Here is a 15,885-nt window from a genome sequence, read left to right as displayed (position 1 = left end):
AGGTGCAGTAATCTGTGAGCTGCTCTGACAGCTGGTGCTTAAAGCTAGTGAGGGAGATAAGTATTTCCAGTTTTAGAGAGTTTTGTAGTTCGTTCCAATCATTGGCAGCAGAGAACTGGAAAGAGAGGCGGCCGAAGGAGGAATTGGCTTTGGGGGTGACCAGAGAGATATACCTGCTGGAGCGCGTGCTACAGGTTGGTGCTGCTATGGTGACCAGCGAGCTGAGATAAGGGGGAACTTTACCTAGCAGGGTCTTGTAGATGACCTGGAGCCAGTGGGTTTGGCGACGAGTATGAAGCGAGGGCCAGCCAACGAGAGCGTACAGGTCGCAGTGGTGGGTAGTATATGGAGCTTTGGTGACAAAACGGATGGCACTGTGATAGACTGCATCCAATTTATTGAGTAGGGTATTGGAGGCAATTTTGTAAATGACATCGCCGAAGTCGAGGATCGGTAGTATGGTCAGTTTTACAAGGGTATGTTTGGCAACATGAGTGAAAGATGCTTTGTGTAATGGTCTTCGTCGTCCTCGGATGAAGGAGAAGAGAAATCAGACCAAAATGCAGCGTGGTAAGTGTTCGTCATTTTAATGTAAAACTGAACACTAATGTGACAAGCAAAACAAAAGAACAACCGAACAGTTCCGTCAGGTGCAAAACACTAAACAGAAAATAACTACCCACCCTAACCCAAAGGAAAACAGGCTGCCTAAGTATGGCTCCCAATCAGCAACAACGATATACAGCTGTCCCTGATTGAGGGCCATACCCGGCCGAAACAAAGAAATACCAAACATCGAAAAAAGGACATAGAATGCCCACCCCAACTCACGCCCTGAACAACCAAAATAGAGACATAAAAGGATCTCTAAGGTCAGGGCGTGACAGTACCCCCCCCCAGGTGCGGACTCCGGCCGCAAAACCTAAACCTATAGGGGAGGGTTCGGGTGGGCATCTACCCGTGGTGGCGGCTCAGGAGCAGGACGCAGACACCGCTCCACCGCTGGCTCACCCCACTTTAATGGCTCCCCTAGAGCATGGTCTCTTGCCGCCGACCACGGACTGGGGACCCTCGCAGCGGGCCCCGGACTGGCGGGCGACTCTGGCTGCCGGGCGACTCTGGCTGCGCCCGGCTGAGGAGCGTCTCGGCAGGCTCCGGACTGAGGAGCATCTCGGCAGGCTCCGGACTGAGGAGCGTCTCGGCAGGCTCCGGACTGTGGAGCGTCTCGGCAGGCTCCGGACTGTGGGCCGTCTCGGCAGGCTCCGGAATGTGGAGCGTCTCGGCAGGCTCCGGACTGTGGGCCGTCTCGGCAGGCTCCGGACTGTGGGCCGTCTCGGCAGGCTCCGGACTGTGGGGCGTCTCTGCAGGCTCCGGACTGTGGGCCGTCTCGGCAGGCTCCGGACTGTGGGCCGTCTCGGCAGGCTCCGGACTGTGGGCCGTCTCGGCAGGCTCCGGACTGTGGGCCGTCTCGGCAGGCTCCGGACTGTGGGCCGTCTCTGCAGGCTCCGGACTGTGGGCCATCTCTAGACAGGGCACTGTCGCGGAAGCTCTGGACGGGGCACTGTCGCGGAAGCTCTGGACGGGGCACTGTCACCGGAAGCTCTGGACGGGGAACTGTCGTCGGAAGCTCTAGACGGGGAACTGTCGTCGGAAGCTCTGGACGGGGACTGCGCACTGAAGGCCTGATGCGTGGGGATGGCACTGGATGTACCAGACTGGAGACCCGCACCTCGAGGCTAGTGCGAGGAGCAGGAACAGGGCGTACTGGACTGTGGGGTCGCACTGGAGATCTGGTGCGTAGGCTTGTTACCCATCTTCCAGGCTGAATACTCAACCTAGCCCGGCGCGGGCGGAGCGCAGGCACAGGATGGACTGATTCCAGGACAGACTGGCCAAAATAAGGTTACATGAAAAGTGCATTACTGTTAATATAACCATGTGTTAGTGCAGGTTTTCAGTGAATTTATGTAAATCCTGAAGCTCAAATTCTCAGCAACAAAATAGTGATTAAATTAAGATCCAACACTTGTATGTCGAAATGTATTGAGGAGCTTATGGACACTATATAAAGAGCTTTCATTTCCCTTCTACATTGTGTTCTTCTATACAAAGACATACAGAGACATTACTGACACACTCTCTCTCAGAGCTAAGGGACCTGTATTGTCTATTGTTGTCCTGACAGACCTTAGTCAAATAAATATGTCCGATATGTTCTAATATTTGAGCTTCACATAATTAAGGCTACTTGGTCTTGTACAATTGAACCAATGGCATAATGCAAACCCCACGTGAAGGAAGTCTGCTGACTTTGTTCCAAGCGAAGAAGGTATTTGACATGTGTATTTGACCCAGATCCGCTCCCTCATGCAGCTGTTGACTCAACACAGAGCAGAATGTTTAGACCCTCAGCTCCTCCAGAGCGAAACAAACTGCTCAACTACAGCTGTCAAACACAACCAGTCCAACCGCTCTGTGGCCGTGTCAGTCAGATACATCATCTGTCTCAAAGAAGCTTCTTTCACTTTTAGTCAACTCAAACTGATGTTCTCCTCTTTTGATTGAAAACCTTCTGTACATTTTCCATGTCACTTCAAATCTGCACACCCTACTCTCTAATTTTTCTCTTTTCACCCTGTCTTCAAATCTGCTCCACCCATCCCTCTTCTTTTTTCTTTCTTTCTTTCTCTTTCTCTCTCTCTCTCCCTCTCTCTCTCTCTCTCTCTCTCTCTCTCTCTCTCTCTCTCTCTCCCCCTCTTGCCTCCCCCCAGGGTGTGTAAGATGGCAGTGTGGATCCAGGCCCAGCAGCTCCAGGGGGATGCGCTGCACCAGATGCAGTCTCTCTATGGACAGCACTTCCCCATCGAGGTGCGCCATTACCTGTCCCAGTGGCTCGAGGGCCAACTCTGGTGAGTGCAGCACAAAGCACACCACTCTACCTGACAGAAAGACATGCCTCACCCGGTAACCTTCACATTCGGTTCAATCACAGTCACAGTAGTAGCAGGGACCATGGAGGTGTAGTAACCTGAGAGCAATGTATAGTAGCAAGTGTGTAAAGTCACTGTCCCTGTGTATTTGCTTGAGTCAAGGTGTGTGTGTGTTAGGGAATGCATAGGGGATAAATGGTTGCTCTGTTCTGCATATATGTACATACAGGATATCTCTAAGCATTCTATATGTCCCTGTGCCAGGGATGTGATCGATCTGGAGAACCCCCAGGAGGAGTTTAAGGCCAAGCGTCTGCTGGACAGCCTGATCCAGGAGCTGCAGAACAAGGCTGAGCATCAGGTGGGAGAGGACGGCTTCCTGCTCAAGATCAAACTGGGACACTACGCCAGCCAGCTCAAGGTGAGACAGATTGAACCAGCAGACGAACCGCAACACAAAGCTAACTAGAGAACGGTGAGACAGATGGGCAGTACCAATATGAAGGTGAGAGATACCGTGCACACATACCCAGTGTACGTGAGCAGAGCACAGAGCCAGTGCCCTCACAAAAACCTCCACACCTAACTAGCTAGCTGGACAGTTTTAATAAAGCCAGTATAAACCCAATAAACTCACAAGGATATGACAACCTTATAGCCAACTATACCAGCTGAACCGTGGGGATTTTTATTTCAATTATACTGATACCAAACTCAGCTAAATGTTAGTTATCACAGCCTCATTGGCAACAGTCCCATATCCATAAACCCCAACCCAAAGTACTTAGAAATAAAACAGTAAATGAGAACAGCCTGCTCTGGTCAGTGTGTCTATATGAAGAAAAACAAAAGGTGGACAACACTGGGCAACGGTAACCAGGCAGTGTTCCCTTTTATGATTGAGTGCTTCACTCACGGATCTCAGGGTGTTTGTCTTCACCCTTATGGACAGGGTTCAGAGGAACAAGCTGTCTCTTATCACCTTCCACTGTGGGAGTACGAGGCATCTTGTCAACACAACACTCTGTAGGCCTACAATGCAGACTTTCAACCCCGCATGGTGCCTTGGTGTGTGTATGCGTGCGTGAGAGAGGGATTTAGACCAGCGTTTCCCAACTCTAATCCTCCCGTATCCCCAACAGTACAAATATTTTGTTGTCGCCCCGGACAAGCACATCTGATTCAACTTGTCAATGAATCATCAAGCCTTCAATGAGTTGAATCAGGTGTTTTTGTCTGGGGCTACAACGTGTGTGCTATTTGGGGTTACTCGAGGACCGGAGTTTAAAGGGAGAGAGAAAAGAGAGAAAGGAAGAGAAATGTAGCCAGTGGATGTGAGACCAAGTCGTCTGCACTTGAGAGAAGGATCTCATTAGTCTAATTGGGTTTAGCTAGGCTCAGGGAGTGGGCTTTAGAGCGTTAGCATGCCGCGGCTCGGGAGCGGGCTAAATTGGTCAGTGTTTTGTACGCGGCCGTACTGCCAGTCAGCGGCTAACACGGCTAACAGGCCTAACACGACAGCACATGTGGTCCTTGTCTTTCAGAGCACGTATGACCGCTGCCCTCTGGAGCTGGTGAGATGCATCAAACACATCCTGTACACGGAGCAGAGGCTAGTCCGAGAGGCCTCTAATGTGAGTATGAAGCACTCTCCAACTTCCATTCCTACTCCCACCTACCTGGGAAGCTTGTTTCACAGGTATGCATATAACAGATACCTGCAGCTCGTATGCACAAAATACGCACACAAGCACGCACGCACACACACACACACACACACACACTCTCCCTCTCTTCACATCTGAACACCCATACATACATGCACATATACATATGGAAATACCCACATACCTTTTATAAACATTTGCAGACACCCAAACTGTATAAACACCACACAGAGATGTTTAACATAACACAACCAATTGCATGACATTATGGAAATCACAGCCATTGGGGGTCGCTTTCCTGCCTCTCTGCCGACATCAAAGGCTGTGTACTCTCAATTTTCCCTCAGACATACGTAAACCTGTTAACAACTACATAAATACACACACACACACACACACACACACACACCTAGTCAGACACAGCTCATATGTCTCGCTGAAAGATCAACTTTGAATTCCTCATTAACCAGCAATGCTGTAGGCCTGGTGGGGAGGTGAAGAAATGTGATATTTTATAACAAGGGTTATAAAACCATAAAGCCGGTGGTCCATAAAACATCTGAATATCAATAAACCCAGTGTTAAATTGATTTCCAGTCCTGCCAGGCTTCTCCTATCACAGGATTGCATTCCCACCTGTTTATTCAGACTGTCTTCACAGTGCTCACGTCCCCAGTCTTAACAAGCAAGCCATGGGCTGTGTGCCCACGATAAGGAAATGCATTTCCCTCTGCACGGTCTCACATGTTCAGTCAGTGGTGATCACTGCTGGTTATGGTCGTTAGGGATTACTGTGGAATAACACAAGCAGGGGTCATTGAGGTTGTGTTAAAGAGGCACAGGGCGATTTCAGGTTCTGTCAGTTTGTGTGTCTTCTGCTCCATGTTATGATGATAAAATGCTCAACACCACACTAGCAAGTTCCTGCAAATCATCTCAAAGCCAGCGTTGTTTACCGGCCCAGCCCTCTCACCTGTCTCTCCTCTCTCTGATTGGCAGTCGAGCTCCCCAGTGGGCGGGATGATGGACAGCATGTCCCAGAAGTACCAGCAGATCAACCAGGCATTCGAGGAGCTGCGCCTGCTGACCCAGGACACAGAGAACGACCTGAGAAAGCTCCAGCACAACCAGGAGTACTTCATCATCCAGTACCAGGAGAGCCTCCGCATCCAGGGTGAGTCAGCCTTGCCCTGGTCCCCCTCCTAGTCACAACACCCTGGGCCATCAACCCCAGCAGCCCTCACCTTTTTAGGGCAGAATGACGTGTGGGTTTGTAGGTGAGTGGGTGTCAGTAGTGTGTGTGTGTGTGTGTGTGTGCGTGCGTGCGGTCTGCAAAGTAAAAGACAGGTGTGTTTTTGTGAGATTTGCTGACCTCCCCCTCTCCTGTCCTGTCCTTCCCCAATCACTCTCTCCTCTCTCTCTCACTCTCCCACTCCCTCTCCCTCTCCCTCTCTTCACCTACATGCAGCCCAGTTGACCAGCCTGGCCACACTGCCCCCTGCTGACAGACAGCTAAGGGAGCCCACATTACTGAGCAAGAGAGCCACCGTGGAGGCCTGGCTCACACGGGAGGCCAACACACTACAGAAATACAGACTGGTACACTACTTTTTATACTGCATACACACACACATGTACTGAAACACGCTCACACACACATGTACACACTGGAATGAAGGCGCCGGAAGGGATGGCTGCCGTTTTATTGGTTATTAACCAACCGTGCTATTTTGTTCGGTTTTTTTTGCATTGTTTGTTACTTATTTTATACATAATGTTGCTGCTACCATCTCTTATGACTGAAAAGAGCTTCTGGACATCAGAACAGCGATTACTCAACTCAGTACTGTTAGCTAACGTTCAATCGCTGGAAAATGAATGGGACAAACTGAAAGCACGTATATCCTACCAACAGGACATTAAAAACTGTAATATCTTATGTTATCTTATCTTATGTTTCACTGAGTCATGGCTGAACGATGACATTACTTACATAGAGCTGTCGGATTATACACTATCGGCAGGATAGAACAGCAGCCTCTGGTAAGACACGGGGCGGGGGCATATTTGTAAACAACAGCTGGTGCACGATATCTAAGGAAGTGTCAAGGTTTTGCTCGCCTGAGGTATCTCTTGATTAGCTGTCGGCCACACTATCGTAGCTGTCTATATACCACCACAGACCGATACTGGCACAGAAACCGCACTCAATGAGCTGTATACCTCCATAAGTAAACAGGAAAACGCTCATCCAGAGGCGGCGCTCCTAGTGGATCTTAGTGGACTTTAATGCAGGGAAATTTCTATCAGCATGTTAAATGTGCAACCAGAGGGAAAAAAACTCTAGACCACCTTTACTCCACACACAGAGACGTGTACAAAGCTCTCCCTCGCCCTCCATTTGGCAAATCTTACCATAATTCTATCCTCCTGATTCCTGCTTACAAGCGAAAATTAAAGCAGGAAGCACCAGTGACTCGGTCTATAGAAAAGTGGTCAGATGAAGCAGATACTAAACTACAGGACTATTTTCCTAGCACAGACTGGAATATGTTCTGGGATTCTTCCGATGGCATTGAGGAGTACACATCAGTCACTGGCTTCATCAATAAGTGCATCGATGACGTCGTCCCCACAGTGACTCTACGTACATACCCCTACCAGACGCTATAGATTACAGGCAACATTCGCACTGAGCTAAAGGGTAGAGCTGCCGCTTTCAAAGAGCGGGACTCTAACCCGGAAGCTTATAAGAAATCCCGCTATGCCCTCCGACGAACCATCAAACAGGCAAGCATCAGTACAGGACTAAGATCAAATCGTACTACACCAGCTCCGACGCTCGTCGGATGTGGCAGGGCTTGTAAACTATTACAGAATACAAAGGGAAGCACAGCCGAGAGCTGCCCAGTGACACGAGCCTACCAGACGAGCTAAATAACTTGATTGTGGACTACAGGAAAAGGAGGACCGTACTTGTCCCCATTCTCATCGACAGGGCTGTAGTAGAGCAGGTTGAGAGCTTCAAGTTCCTTGGTGTCCACATCATCAACAAATAACATGGTCCAAACACACCAAGACAGTCGTGAAAAGGGCACGACAAAACCTATTCCCCCCTCAGGAGACTAAAAAGATTTAGCATGGGTCCTCAGATCCTCAAAAGGTTTTACAGCTGCACCTTCGAGAGCATCCTGATGGGTTGCATCACTGCCTGGTATGGTAAGTGCTCGCCCTCGGACCACAAGGCACTACAGAGGGTAGTGCATACTGTCCAGTACATCACCGGGGCCAAGCTTCCTGCCATCCAGGACCTCTATACCAGGCGGTGTCAGACGAAGGCCCTAAAAATTGTCAAAGACTCCAGCCACACTAGTCATAGACTGTTCTCTCTGCTACCGCATGGCAAGCGGTACCGGAGCGCCAAATTTAGGTCCAAGAGGCTTCTAAACAGCCATAAGACTCCTGAACATCTAATCAAATGGCTACCCAGACTATTTGCATTGCCAACTCCCCCCTCTTCTATGCTGCTGCTACTCTCTGCTGTTTTCAACCAAGATCTCAGCGATCACTGCCTCATTGCCTGCATCCGTAATGGGTCTGCGGTCAAACGACCACCCTCTCATTACTGTCAAACCCCCCCGAAAACACTTCAGCGAGCATGCCTTTCTAATCGACCTGGCTCGGGTATCCTGGAAGGATATTGACCTCATCCCGGATGCCTGGGTATTCTTCCTCACCATCTTAAATAAGCATGCCCCATTCAAAAAATGTAGAACCAGGAACAGATATAGCCTTTGGTTCTCTCCAGACCTGATTTGCCCTTGACCAGCACAAAAACATCCTGTGGCGTTCTGCATTAGCATCGAATAGCCCCCGCGATATGCACGTTTTCAGGGAAGTTAGGAACCAATATACACAGGCAGTTAGGAAAACTAAGGCTAGCTTTTTCAAGCAGAAATTTGCATCCTGTAGCACAAACTCCCAAAAGTTCTGGGACACTGTAAAGTCCATGAAGAATAAGAGTACCTCCTCCCAGCTGCCCACTGCACTGAGGCTAGGAAACCCTGTCACCACCGATAAATCCACTATAATTGAGAATTTCAATAAGCATTTTTCTACGGCTGGCCATGCTTTCCACCTGGCTACCCCTACCCCGATCAACAGCCCTCCACTCCCCACAGCAACTCGCCCAAGCCTCCCCAATTTCTCCTTCACCCAAGTCCAGATAGCTGATGTTCTGAAAGAGCTGCAAAATCTGGACCCCTACAAATCAGCCTGGCTAGACAATCTGGACCCTCTCTTTCTAAAATGATCTGCTGAAATTGTTGCAACCCCTATCACTAGCCTGTTCAACCTCTGTTTCGTATTGTCTGAGATTCCCAAAGATTGGAAAGCTGCCACGGTCATCCCCCTCTTCAAAGGGGGAGACACTAGACCCAAACTACTACAGACCTATATCTATCCTACCCTGCCTTTCTAAGGTCTTCGAAAGCCAAGTTAACAAACAGATTACCGACCATTTCGAATCCCACCATACCTTCTCCGCTATGCAATCTGGTTTCAGAACTGGTCATGGGTGCACCTCAGCCACGCTCAAGGTCCTAAACGATATCATAACCGCTATCGATATGAGACATTACTGTGCAGCCGTATTCATTGACCTGGCCAAGGCTTTCGACTCTGTCAATCACCACATTCTCATCGGCAGACTCAACAGCTTTGGTTTCTCAAATGATTGCCTCGCATGGTTCACCAACTAATTCTCTGATAGAGTTCAGTGCGTCAAATCGGAGGGCCTGTTGTCCGGACCTCAGGCAGTCTCTATGGGGGTGCCACAGGGTTCAATTCTCTGGCCGATTCTCTTCTCTGTATACATCAATGTCTACGCTGACGACACCATTCTGTATACCTCTGGCCCTTCTTTGGACACTGTCTTAACTAACCTCCAGACAAGCTTCAATGCCGTACAACTCTCCTTCCATGGCCTCCAACTGCTCTTAAATGCAAGTAAAATTAAATGCATGTTCTTCAACCAATCGCTTCAACCGATCGCTGCCCACACCTGCCTGCCCGTCCATCATCAGTACTCTGGATGGTTATGACTACTCTGAATATGTGGACAACTACGAATACCTAGGTGTCTGGTTAGACTGTAAACTCTTCTTCTTCCAGACTCATATTAAGCATCTCCAATCCAAAATTAAATCTCGAATCTGCTTCCTATTTCTCAACAAAGCATCCTTCACTCATGCTGCCAAACATACCCTCATAAAACTGACCATCCTACCGATCCTCAACCTCAACAAATTGGATGCAGTCTATCACAGTGCCATCCGTTTTGTCACCATATTCCCATATACTACCCACCACTGCGACCTGTACTTCTCGTTGGCTGGCCCTCGCTTCATACTCGTCGCCAAACCCACTGGCACCAGGTTATCTACAAGTCTCTGCTAGGTAAAGCCCCGCCTTATCTCAGCTCACTGGTAACCATAGCAGCACCCACCCGTAGCACGCACTCCAGCAGGTATATCTCACTGGTCACCCCCAAAGCCAATTCTTCCTTTGGCCACCTTTCCTTCCAGTTATCTGCTGCCAATGACTGGAATGAACTGCAAAAATATCTCCCTCACTAGCTTTAAGCACCAGCTGTCAGAGCAGCTCACAGATCACTGCACCTGTACATAGCCCATCTGTAAATAGCCCATCCAACTACCTCATCCCCATACTGTATTTATTTATTTATCTTGCGCCTTTGCACCCCAGTATCTCCTCTACTTGCACATTCATATATAAATACACTGCTCCAAAAAATAAAGGGAACACTTAAACAACACAATGTAACTCCAAGTCAATCACACTTCTGTGAAATCAAACTGTCCACTTAGGAAGCAACACTGATTGACAATAAATTTCACATGCTGTTGTGCAAATGGAATAGACAACAGGTGGACATTATAGGCAATTAGCAAGACACCCCCAATAAAGGAGTGGTTCTGCAGGTGGGGACCACAGACCACTTCTCAGTTCCTATGCTTCCTGGCTGATTTTTTGGTCACTTTTGAATGCTGGCGATGCTTTCACTCTAGTGGTAGCATGAGACGGAGTCTACAACCCACACAAGTGGCTCAGGTAGTGCAGCTCATCCAGGATGGCACATCAATGCGAGCTGTGGCAAGAAGGTTTGCTGTGTCTGTCAGCGTAGTGTCCAGAGCATGGAGGCGCTACCAGGAGACAGGCCAGTACATCAGGAGACGTAGAGGAGGTCGTAGGAGGGCAACAACCCAGCAGCAGGACCGCTACCTCCGCCTTTGTGCAAGGAGGAGAAGGAGGAGCACTGCCAGAGCCCTGCAAAATGAACCCCAGCAGGCCACAAATGTGCATGTGTCTGCTCAAACGGTCAGAAACAGACTCCATGAGGGTGGTATGAGGGCCCGACGTCCACAGGTGGGGGTTGTGCTTACAGCCCAACACCGTGCAGGACGTTTGGCATTTGTCAGAGAACACCAAGATTGGCAAATTCGCCACTGGCACCCTGTGCTCTTCACAGATGAAAGCAGGTTCACACTGAGCACGTGACAGACATGACAGAGTCTGGAGATGCCGTGGAGAACGTTCTGCTGCCTGCAACATCCTCCAGCATGACCGGTTTGGCGGTGGGTCAGTCATGGTGTGGGGTGGCATTTCTTTGGGGTGCCGCACAGCCCTCCATGTGCTCGCCAGAGGTAGCCTGACTGCCATTAGGTACCGAGATGAGATCCTCAGACCCCTTATGAGACCATATGCTGGTGTGGTTGGCCCTGGGTTCCTCCTAATGCAAGACAATGCTAGACCTCATGTGACTGGAGTGTGTTAGCAGTTCCTGCAAGAGGAAGGCATTGATGCTATGGACTGGCCCGCCCGTTCCCCAGACCTGAATCCAATTGAGCACAGCTGGGACATCATGTCTCGCTCCATCCACCAACGCCACGTTGCACAACAGACTGTCCAGGAGTTGGCGGATGCTTTAGTCCAGGTCTGGGAGGAGATCCCTCAGGAGACCATCCGCCACCTCATCAGGAGCATGCCCAGGCGTTGTAGGGAGGTCATACAGGCACGTGGAGGCCACACACACTACTGAGCCTCATTTTGACTTGTTTTAAGGACATTACATCAAAGTTGGATCAGCCTGTAGTGTGGTTTTCCACTTTAATTTTGAGTGTGACTCCAAATCCAGACGTCCATGGGTTGATAAATTGGATTTCCATTGATTATTTTTGTGTGATTTTGTTGTCAGCACATTCAACTATGTAAAGAAAAAAGTATTTAATAAGATTATTTCTTTCATTCAGATCTAGGATGTGTTGTTTAAGTGTTCCCTTTATTTTTTTGAGCAGTATATATACATATATATTCATATATATATATATATATATATATATATATGTGTATATATATATATGAATGTTTAAGTAGACATACTGGGGTGCAAAGGCGCAAGATAAATAAATAAATACAGTATGGGGATGAGGTAGTTGGATATACATATATATATTCTGCACATCTACCATTCCAGTGTTTTAATTGATTTTTTGTAATTACTTTACTTATTTCTTTGCCTCTCTTATCCTACCTTATTTGCATGTACTGTATATAGACTTTTTCTACTGTATTATTGACTGTATGTTTATTTATTCCATGTGTAACTCTGTGTTGTTGTATGTGTCGAACTGCTTTGCTTTATCTTGGCCAGGTCGCAGTTGTAAATGAGAACTTGTTCTCAACTAGACTACCTGGTTAAATAAAGGTGAAATAAAAAAAATGTAAAAAATGATCTATGCATGGTCACTATAATAACTCTACCTACAATTACATATTACCTCAATTACCTCGACACCGTTGCCCCCGCACATTGACTCTGTACCGGTACCCCCTGTATATAGCCTCGCTATTGTTATTTACTGCTGCTCTTTAATTATTAGTTATTCTTATCTCTTACTTGTTTTTAGGTATATTCTTAAAACTGCTTGTTGGTTAAGGGCTTGTAAGTAAACATTTCACTGTAAGGTTGTATTTGGCGCATGTGACAAATACAGTTTGATTTGATTTGACACTACATGATTACAAACTGGAAGTGAACTGCAGTAGGATTATATTTGTCATTATTTAAAGCGATGAAGACAGGAGAGGAAATGTAGGCTCAGAACTCTGGAGGGATCACATGCCTTCAGGGTATAAAAGCTGGTGAGGTATATTGATTGGAGAAAATGTATGACTTGTAATATATTGGCACCTTCTTATCGGTGTGTGTGCGTGTGTGTGTGTACCTGCCTGTGTGTGTGTGTGTGTGTGTATGTGTGTGTGTGTGTGTGTGTGTGTGTGTGTGTGTGTGTGTGTGTGTGTGTGTGTGTGTGTGTCTGTGTGTGTGCCTAGGACCTGGCAGAGAAGCACCAGAAGAGCCTGCAGCTGCTGAGGAAGCAACAGACCATCATCCTGGATGACGAGCTGATCCACTGGAAGAGACGGCAACAGCTGGCCGGCAACGGGGGTCCTCCGGAGGGGGGGCTGGACATCTTGCAGTCCTGGTGAGACCCCCTCTATTACCCTCTACCCCTAACAGAGATCACATATGTCTAGGATTGATCAAAGGGCAGTGGCCACCCAGTTATGTAGTTGGGAAGATGACTGTAGTCTAGGTTGAAGATGACAAAGGTTAAGACAACAGGATTCTAATATCCCATAACTCTTTGCAACAATGGGGAAGAATTCTAAACAATGGGACTAGCAATGCGAGCGAAAATGACTGGTAGTGAATGTTTTTTTTTATTTATAATTTTTTAACATTTTTTATTGAATATCCAAAACATACAATATACTTGCAGTGAAGCCGCTCAATAACTACACAAAACCAGTCATCCAACAGACTCCCATTCAGAGCGACACACAGAAGCATCCAGGGTCAACGCCCTGCTCAAGGGCATGTCGACAGATCTCCCACCAGGCAAAAAAAACGGGGACCCGAATCCTCCAAGATCCCCTACAGGTCCCCAATAGCTGTACCTCAACCATGCGAGACCCCTCCCACAGTCCCCCCCAAGAATAAAAATAAATAAAAATACAGTTAATTCCATTCCCCAGCCCAAATAACCCCCCAATGCACCAACAACCAAGAAAATGAACTAAAGAGAAAAAAGAAAAAGACAAAAGAAAACAGCAAACAACAATGCAAGAAAAAATAAAAACAAAGGACATCAAGGACAACTAAAATCATAACAGCAATGCCAACTGTATATGTTTGAATGCATGTCTGGCACATGCGTGTGTACCCGTGTACAGTGGGGCAAAAAAGTATTTAGTCAGCTACCAATTGTGCAAGTTCTCCCACTTAAAAAGATGAGAGAGGCCTGTAATTTTCATCATAGGTACACGTCAACTATGACAGACAAAATGAGGAAAAAAAATCCAGAAAATCACATTGTAGGATTTTTAATGAATTTATTTGCAAATTATGGTGGAAAATAAGTATTTGGTCAATAACAAAAGTTTATCTCAATACTTTGTTATATACCCTTTGTTGGCAATGACACAGGTCAAACGTTTTCTGTAAGTCTTCACAAGGTTTTCACACACTGTTGCTGGTATTTTGGCCCATTCCTCCATGCAGATCTCCTCTAGAGCAGTGATGTTTTGGGGCTGTCGCTGGGCAACACGGACTTTCAACTCCCTCCAAAGATTTTCTATGGGGTTGAGATCTGGAGACTGGCTAGGCCACTCCAGGACCTTGAAATGCTTCTTACGAAGCCACTCCTTCGTTGCCCGGGCGGTGTGTTTGGGATCATTGTCGTGCTGAAAGACCCAGCCACGTTTCATCTTCAATGCCCTTGCTGATGGAAGGAGGTTTTCACTCAAAATCTCACGATACATGGCCCCATTCATTCTTTCCTTTACACGGATCAGTCGTCCTGGTCCCTTTACAGAAAAACAGCCCCAAAGCATGATGTTTCCACCCCCATGCTTCACAGTAGGTATGGTGTTCTTTGGATGCAACTCAGCATTCTTTGTCCTCCAAACACGACGAGTTGAGTTTTTACCAAAAAGTTATATTTTGGTTTCATCTGACCATATGACATTCTCCCAATCCTCTTCTGGATCATCCAAATGCTCTCTAGCAAACTTCAGACGGGCCTGGACATGTACTGGCTTAAGCAGGGGGACACGTCTGGCACTGCAGACGTCCCTGGCGGCGTAGCGTGTTACTGATGGTAGGCTTTGTTACTTTGGTCCCAGCTCTCTGCAGGTCATTCACTAGGTCCCCCCGTGTGATTCTGGGATTTTTGCTCACCGTTCTTGTGATCATTTTGACCCCACGGGGTGAGATCTTGTGTGGAGCCCCAGATCGAGGGAGATTATCAGTGGTCTTGTATGTCTTCCATTTCCTAATAATTGCTCCCACAGTTGATTTCTTCAAACCAAGCTGCTTACCTATTGCAGATTCAGTCTTCCCAGCCTGGTGCAGGTCTACAATTTTGTTTCTGGTGTCCTTTGACAGCTCTTTGGTCTTGGCCATAGTGGAGTTTGGAGTGTGACTGTTTAAGGTTGTGGACAGGTGTCTTTTATACTGATAACAAGTTCAAACAGGTGCCATTAATACAGGTAACGAGTGGAGGACAGAGGAGCCTCTTAAAGAAGAAGTTACAGGTCTGTGAGAGCCAGAAATCTTGCTTGTTTGTAGGTGACCAAATACCTATTTTCCACCACAATTTGCAAATAAATTCATAAAAAATCCTACAATGTGATTTTCTGAATTTTTTTTTCTCATTTTGTCTGTCATAGTTGGCGTGCACCTATGATGAAAATTACAGGCCTCTCTCATCTTTTTAAGTGGGAGAACTTGCACAATTGGTGGCTGACTAAATACTTTTTTGCCCCACTGTATGTGTGTATTTGAATGAGAGTGTGTGTATATGCATGTGTACAAACACCTGCACTACATCAGCCTCAGGCAAACCGGCATTAGCTGTAAAAACACTGCCCCTCAGTCTCATTCAAACATACTTTTTATAATGTTTTATTTTGACTTTATTTTTTACTTTTATCTTTGACCATCATTCTATCCCCAGCACAGCAACTCCACTCCCACTTGTCTCCAATTCCACATCCCAACCCTCAGCTTCTCTCAGCCCATCCCACCTATCTCTGCTGGCCACCCTCTTCGGAATTCTACAGAACATATATATTTCAACTACTCTGTGTTGTTTAACGTACAATTTGAATCTATCTAATCGAATAGAATCCACAGATTGCGAGTT

General features: G+C 47.3%; 1 protein-coding gene across 2 annotated transcripts in view; it reads left to right on the top strand.

The window, feature by feature from the left end:
* Positions 1-15,885, top strand: part of LOC115198021 (signal transducer and activator of transcription 5B) — a 95,090-nt gene that overhangs the window by 59,133 nt on the left and 20,072 nt on the right. For both annotated transcript variants that reach the window (XM_029759684.1, XM_029759674.1), the window contains exons 3-8: positions 2,772-2,909; positions 3,195-3,351; positions 4,475-4,564; positions 5,597-5,771; positions 6,066-6,196; positions 13,010-13,161. In XM_029759684.1, the coding sequence (XP_029615544.1) occupies positions 2,782-2,909; positions 3,195-3,351; positions 4,475-4,564; positions 5,597-5,771; positions 6,066-6,196; positions 13,010-13,161 (833 nt within the window). In that variant the 5' untranslated portion in view covers positions 2,772-2,781. The remainder of the gene's footprint in view (positions 1-2,771; positions 2,910-3,194; positions 3,352-4,474; positions 4,565-5,596; positions 5,772-6,065; positions 6,197-13,009; positions 13,162-15,885) is intronic.

This window comes from Salmo trutta, chromosome 1, assembly GCF_901001165.1.
Source record: "Salmo trutta chromosome 1, fSalTru1.1, whole genome shotgun sequence".
Lineage (NCBI taxonomy): Eukaryota > Metazoa > Chordata > Actinopteri > Salmoniformes > Salmonidae > Salmo > Salmo trutta.
Note: the sequence above shows the minus strand (reverse complement) of the source record. Positions and strands in the feature narration are given on the sequence as shown.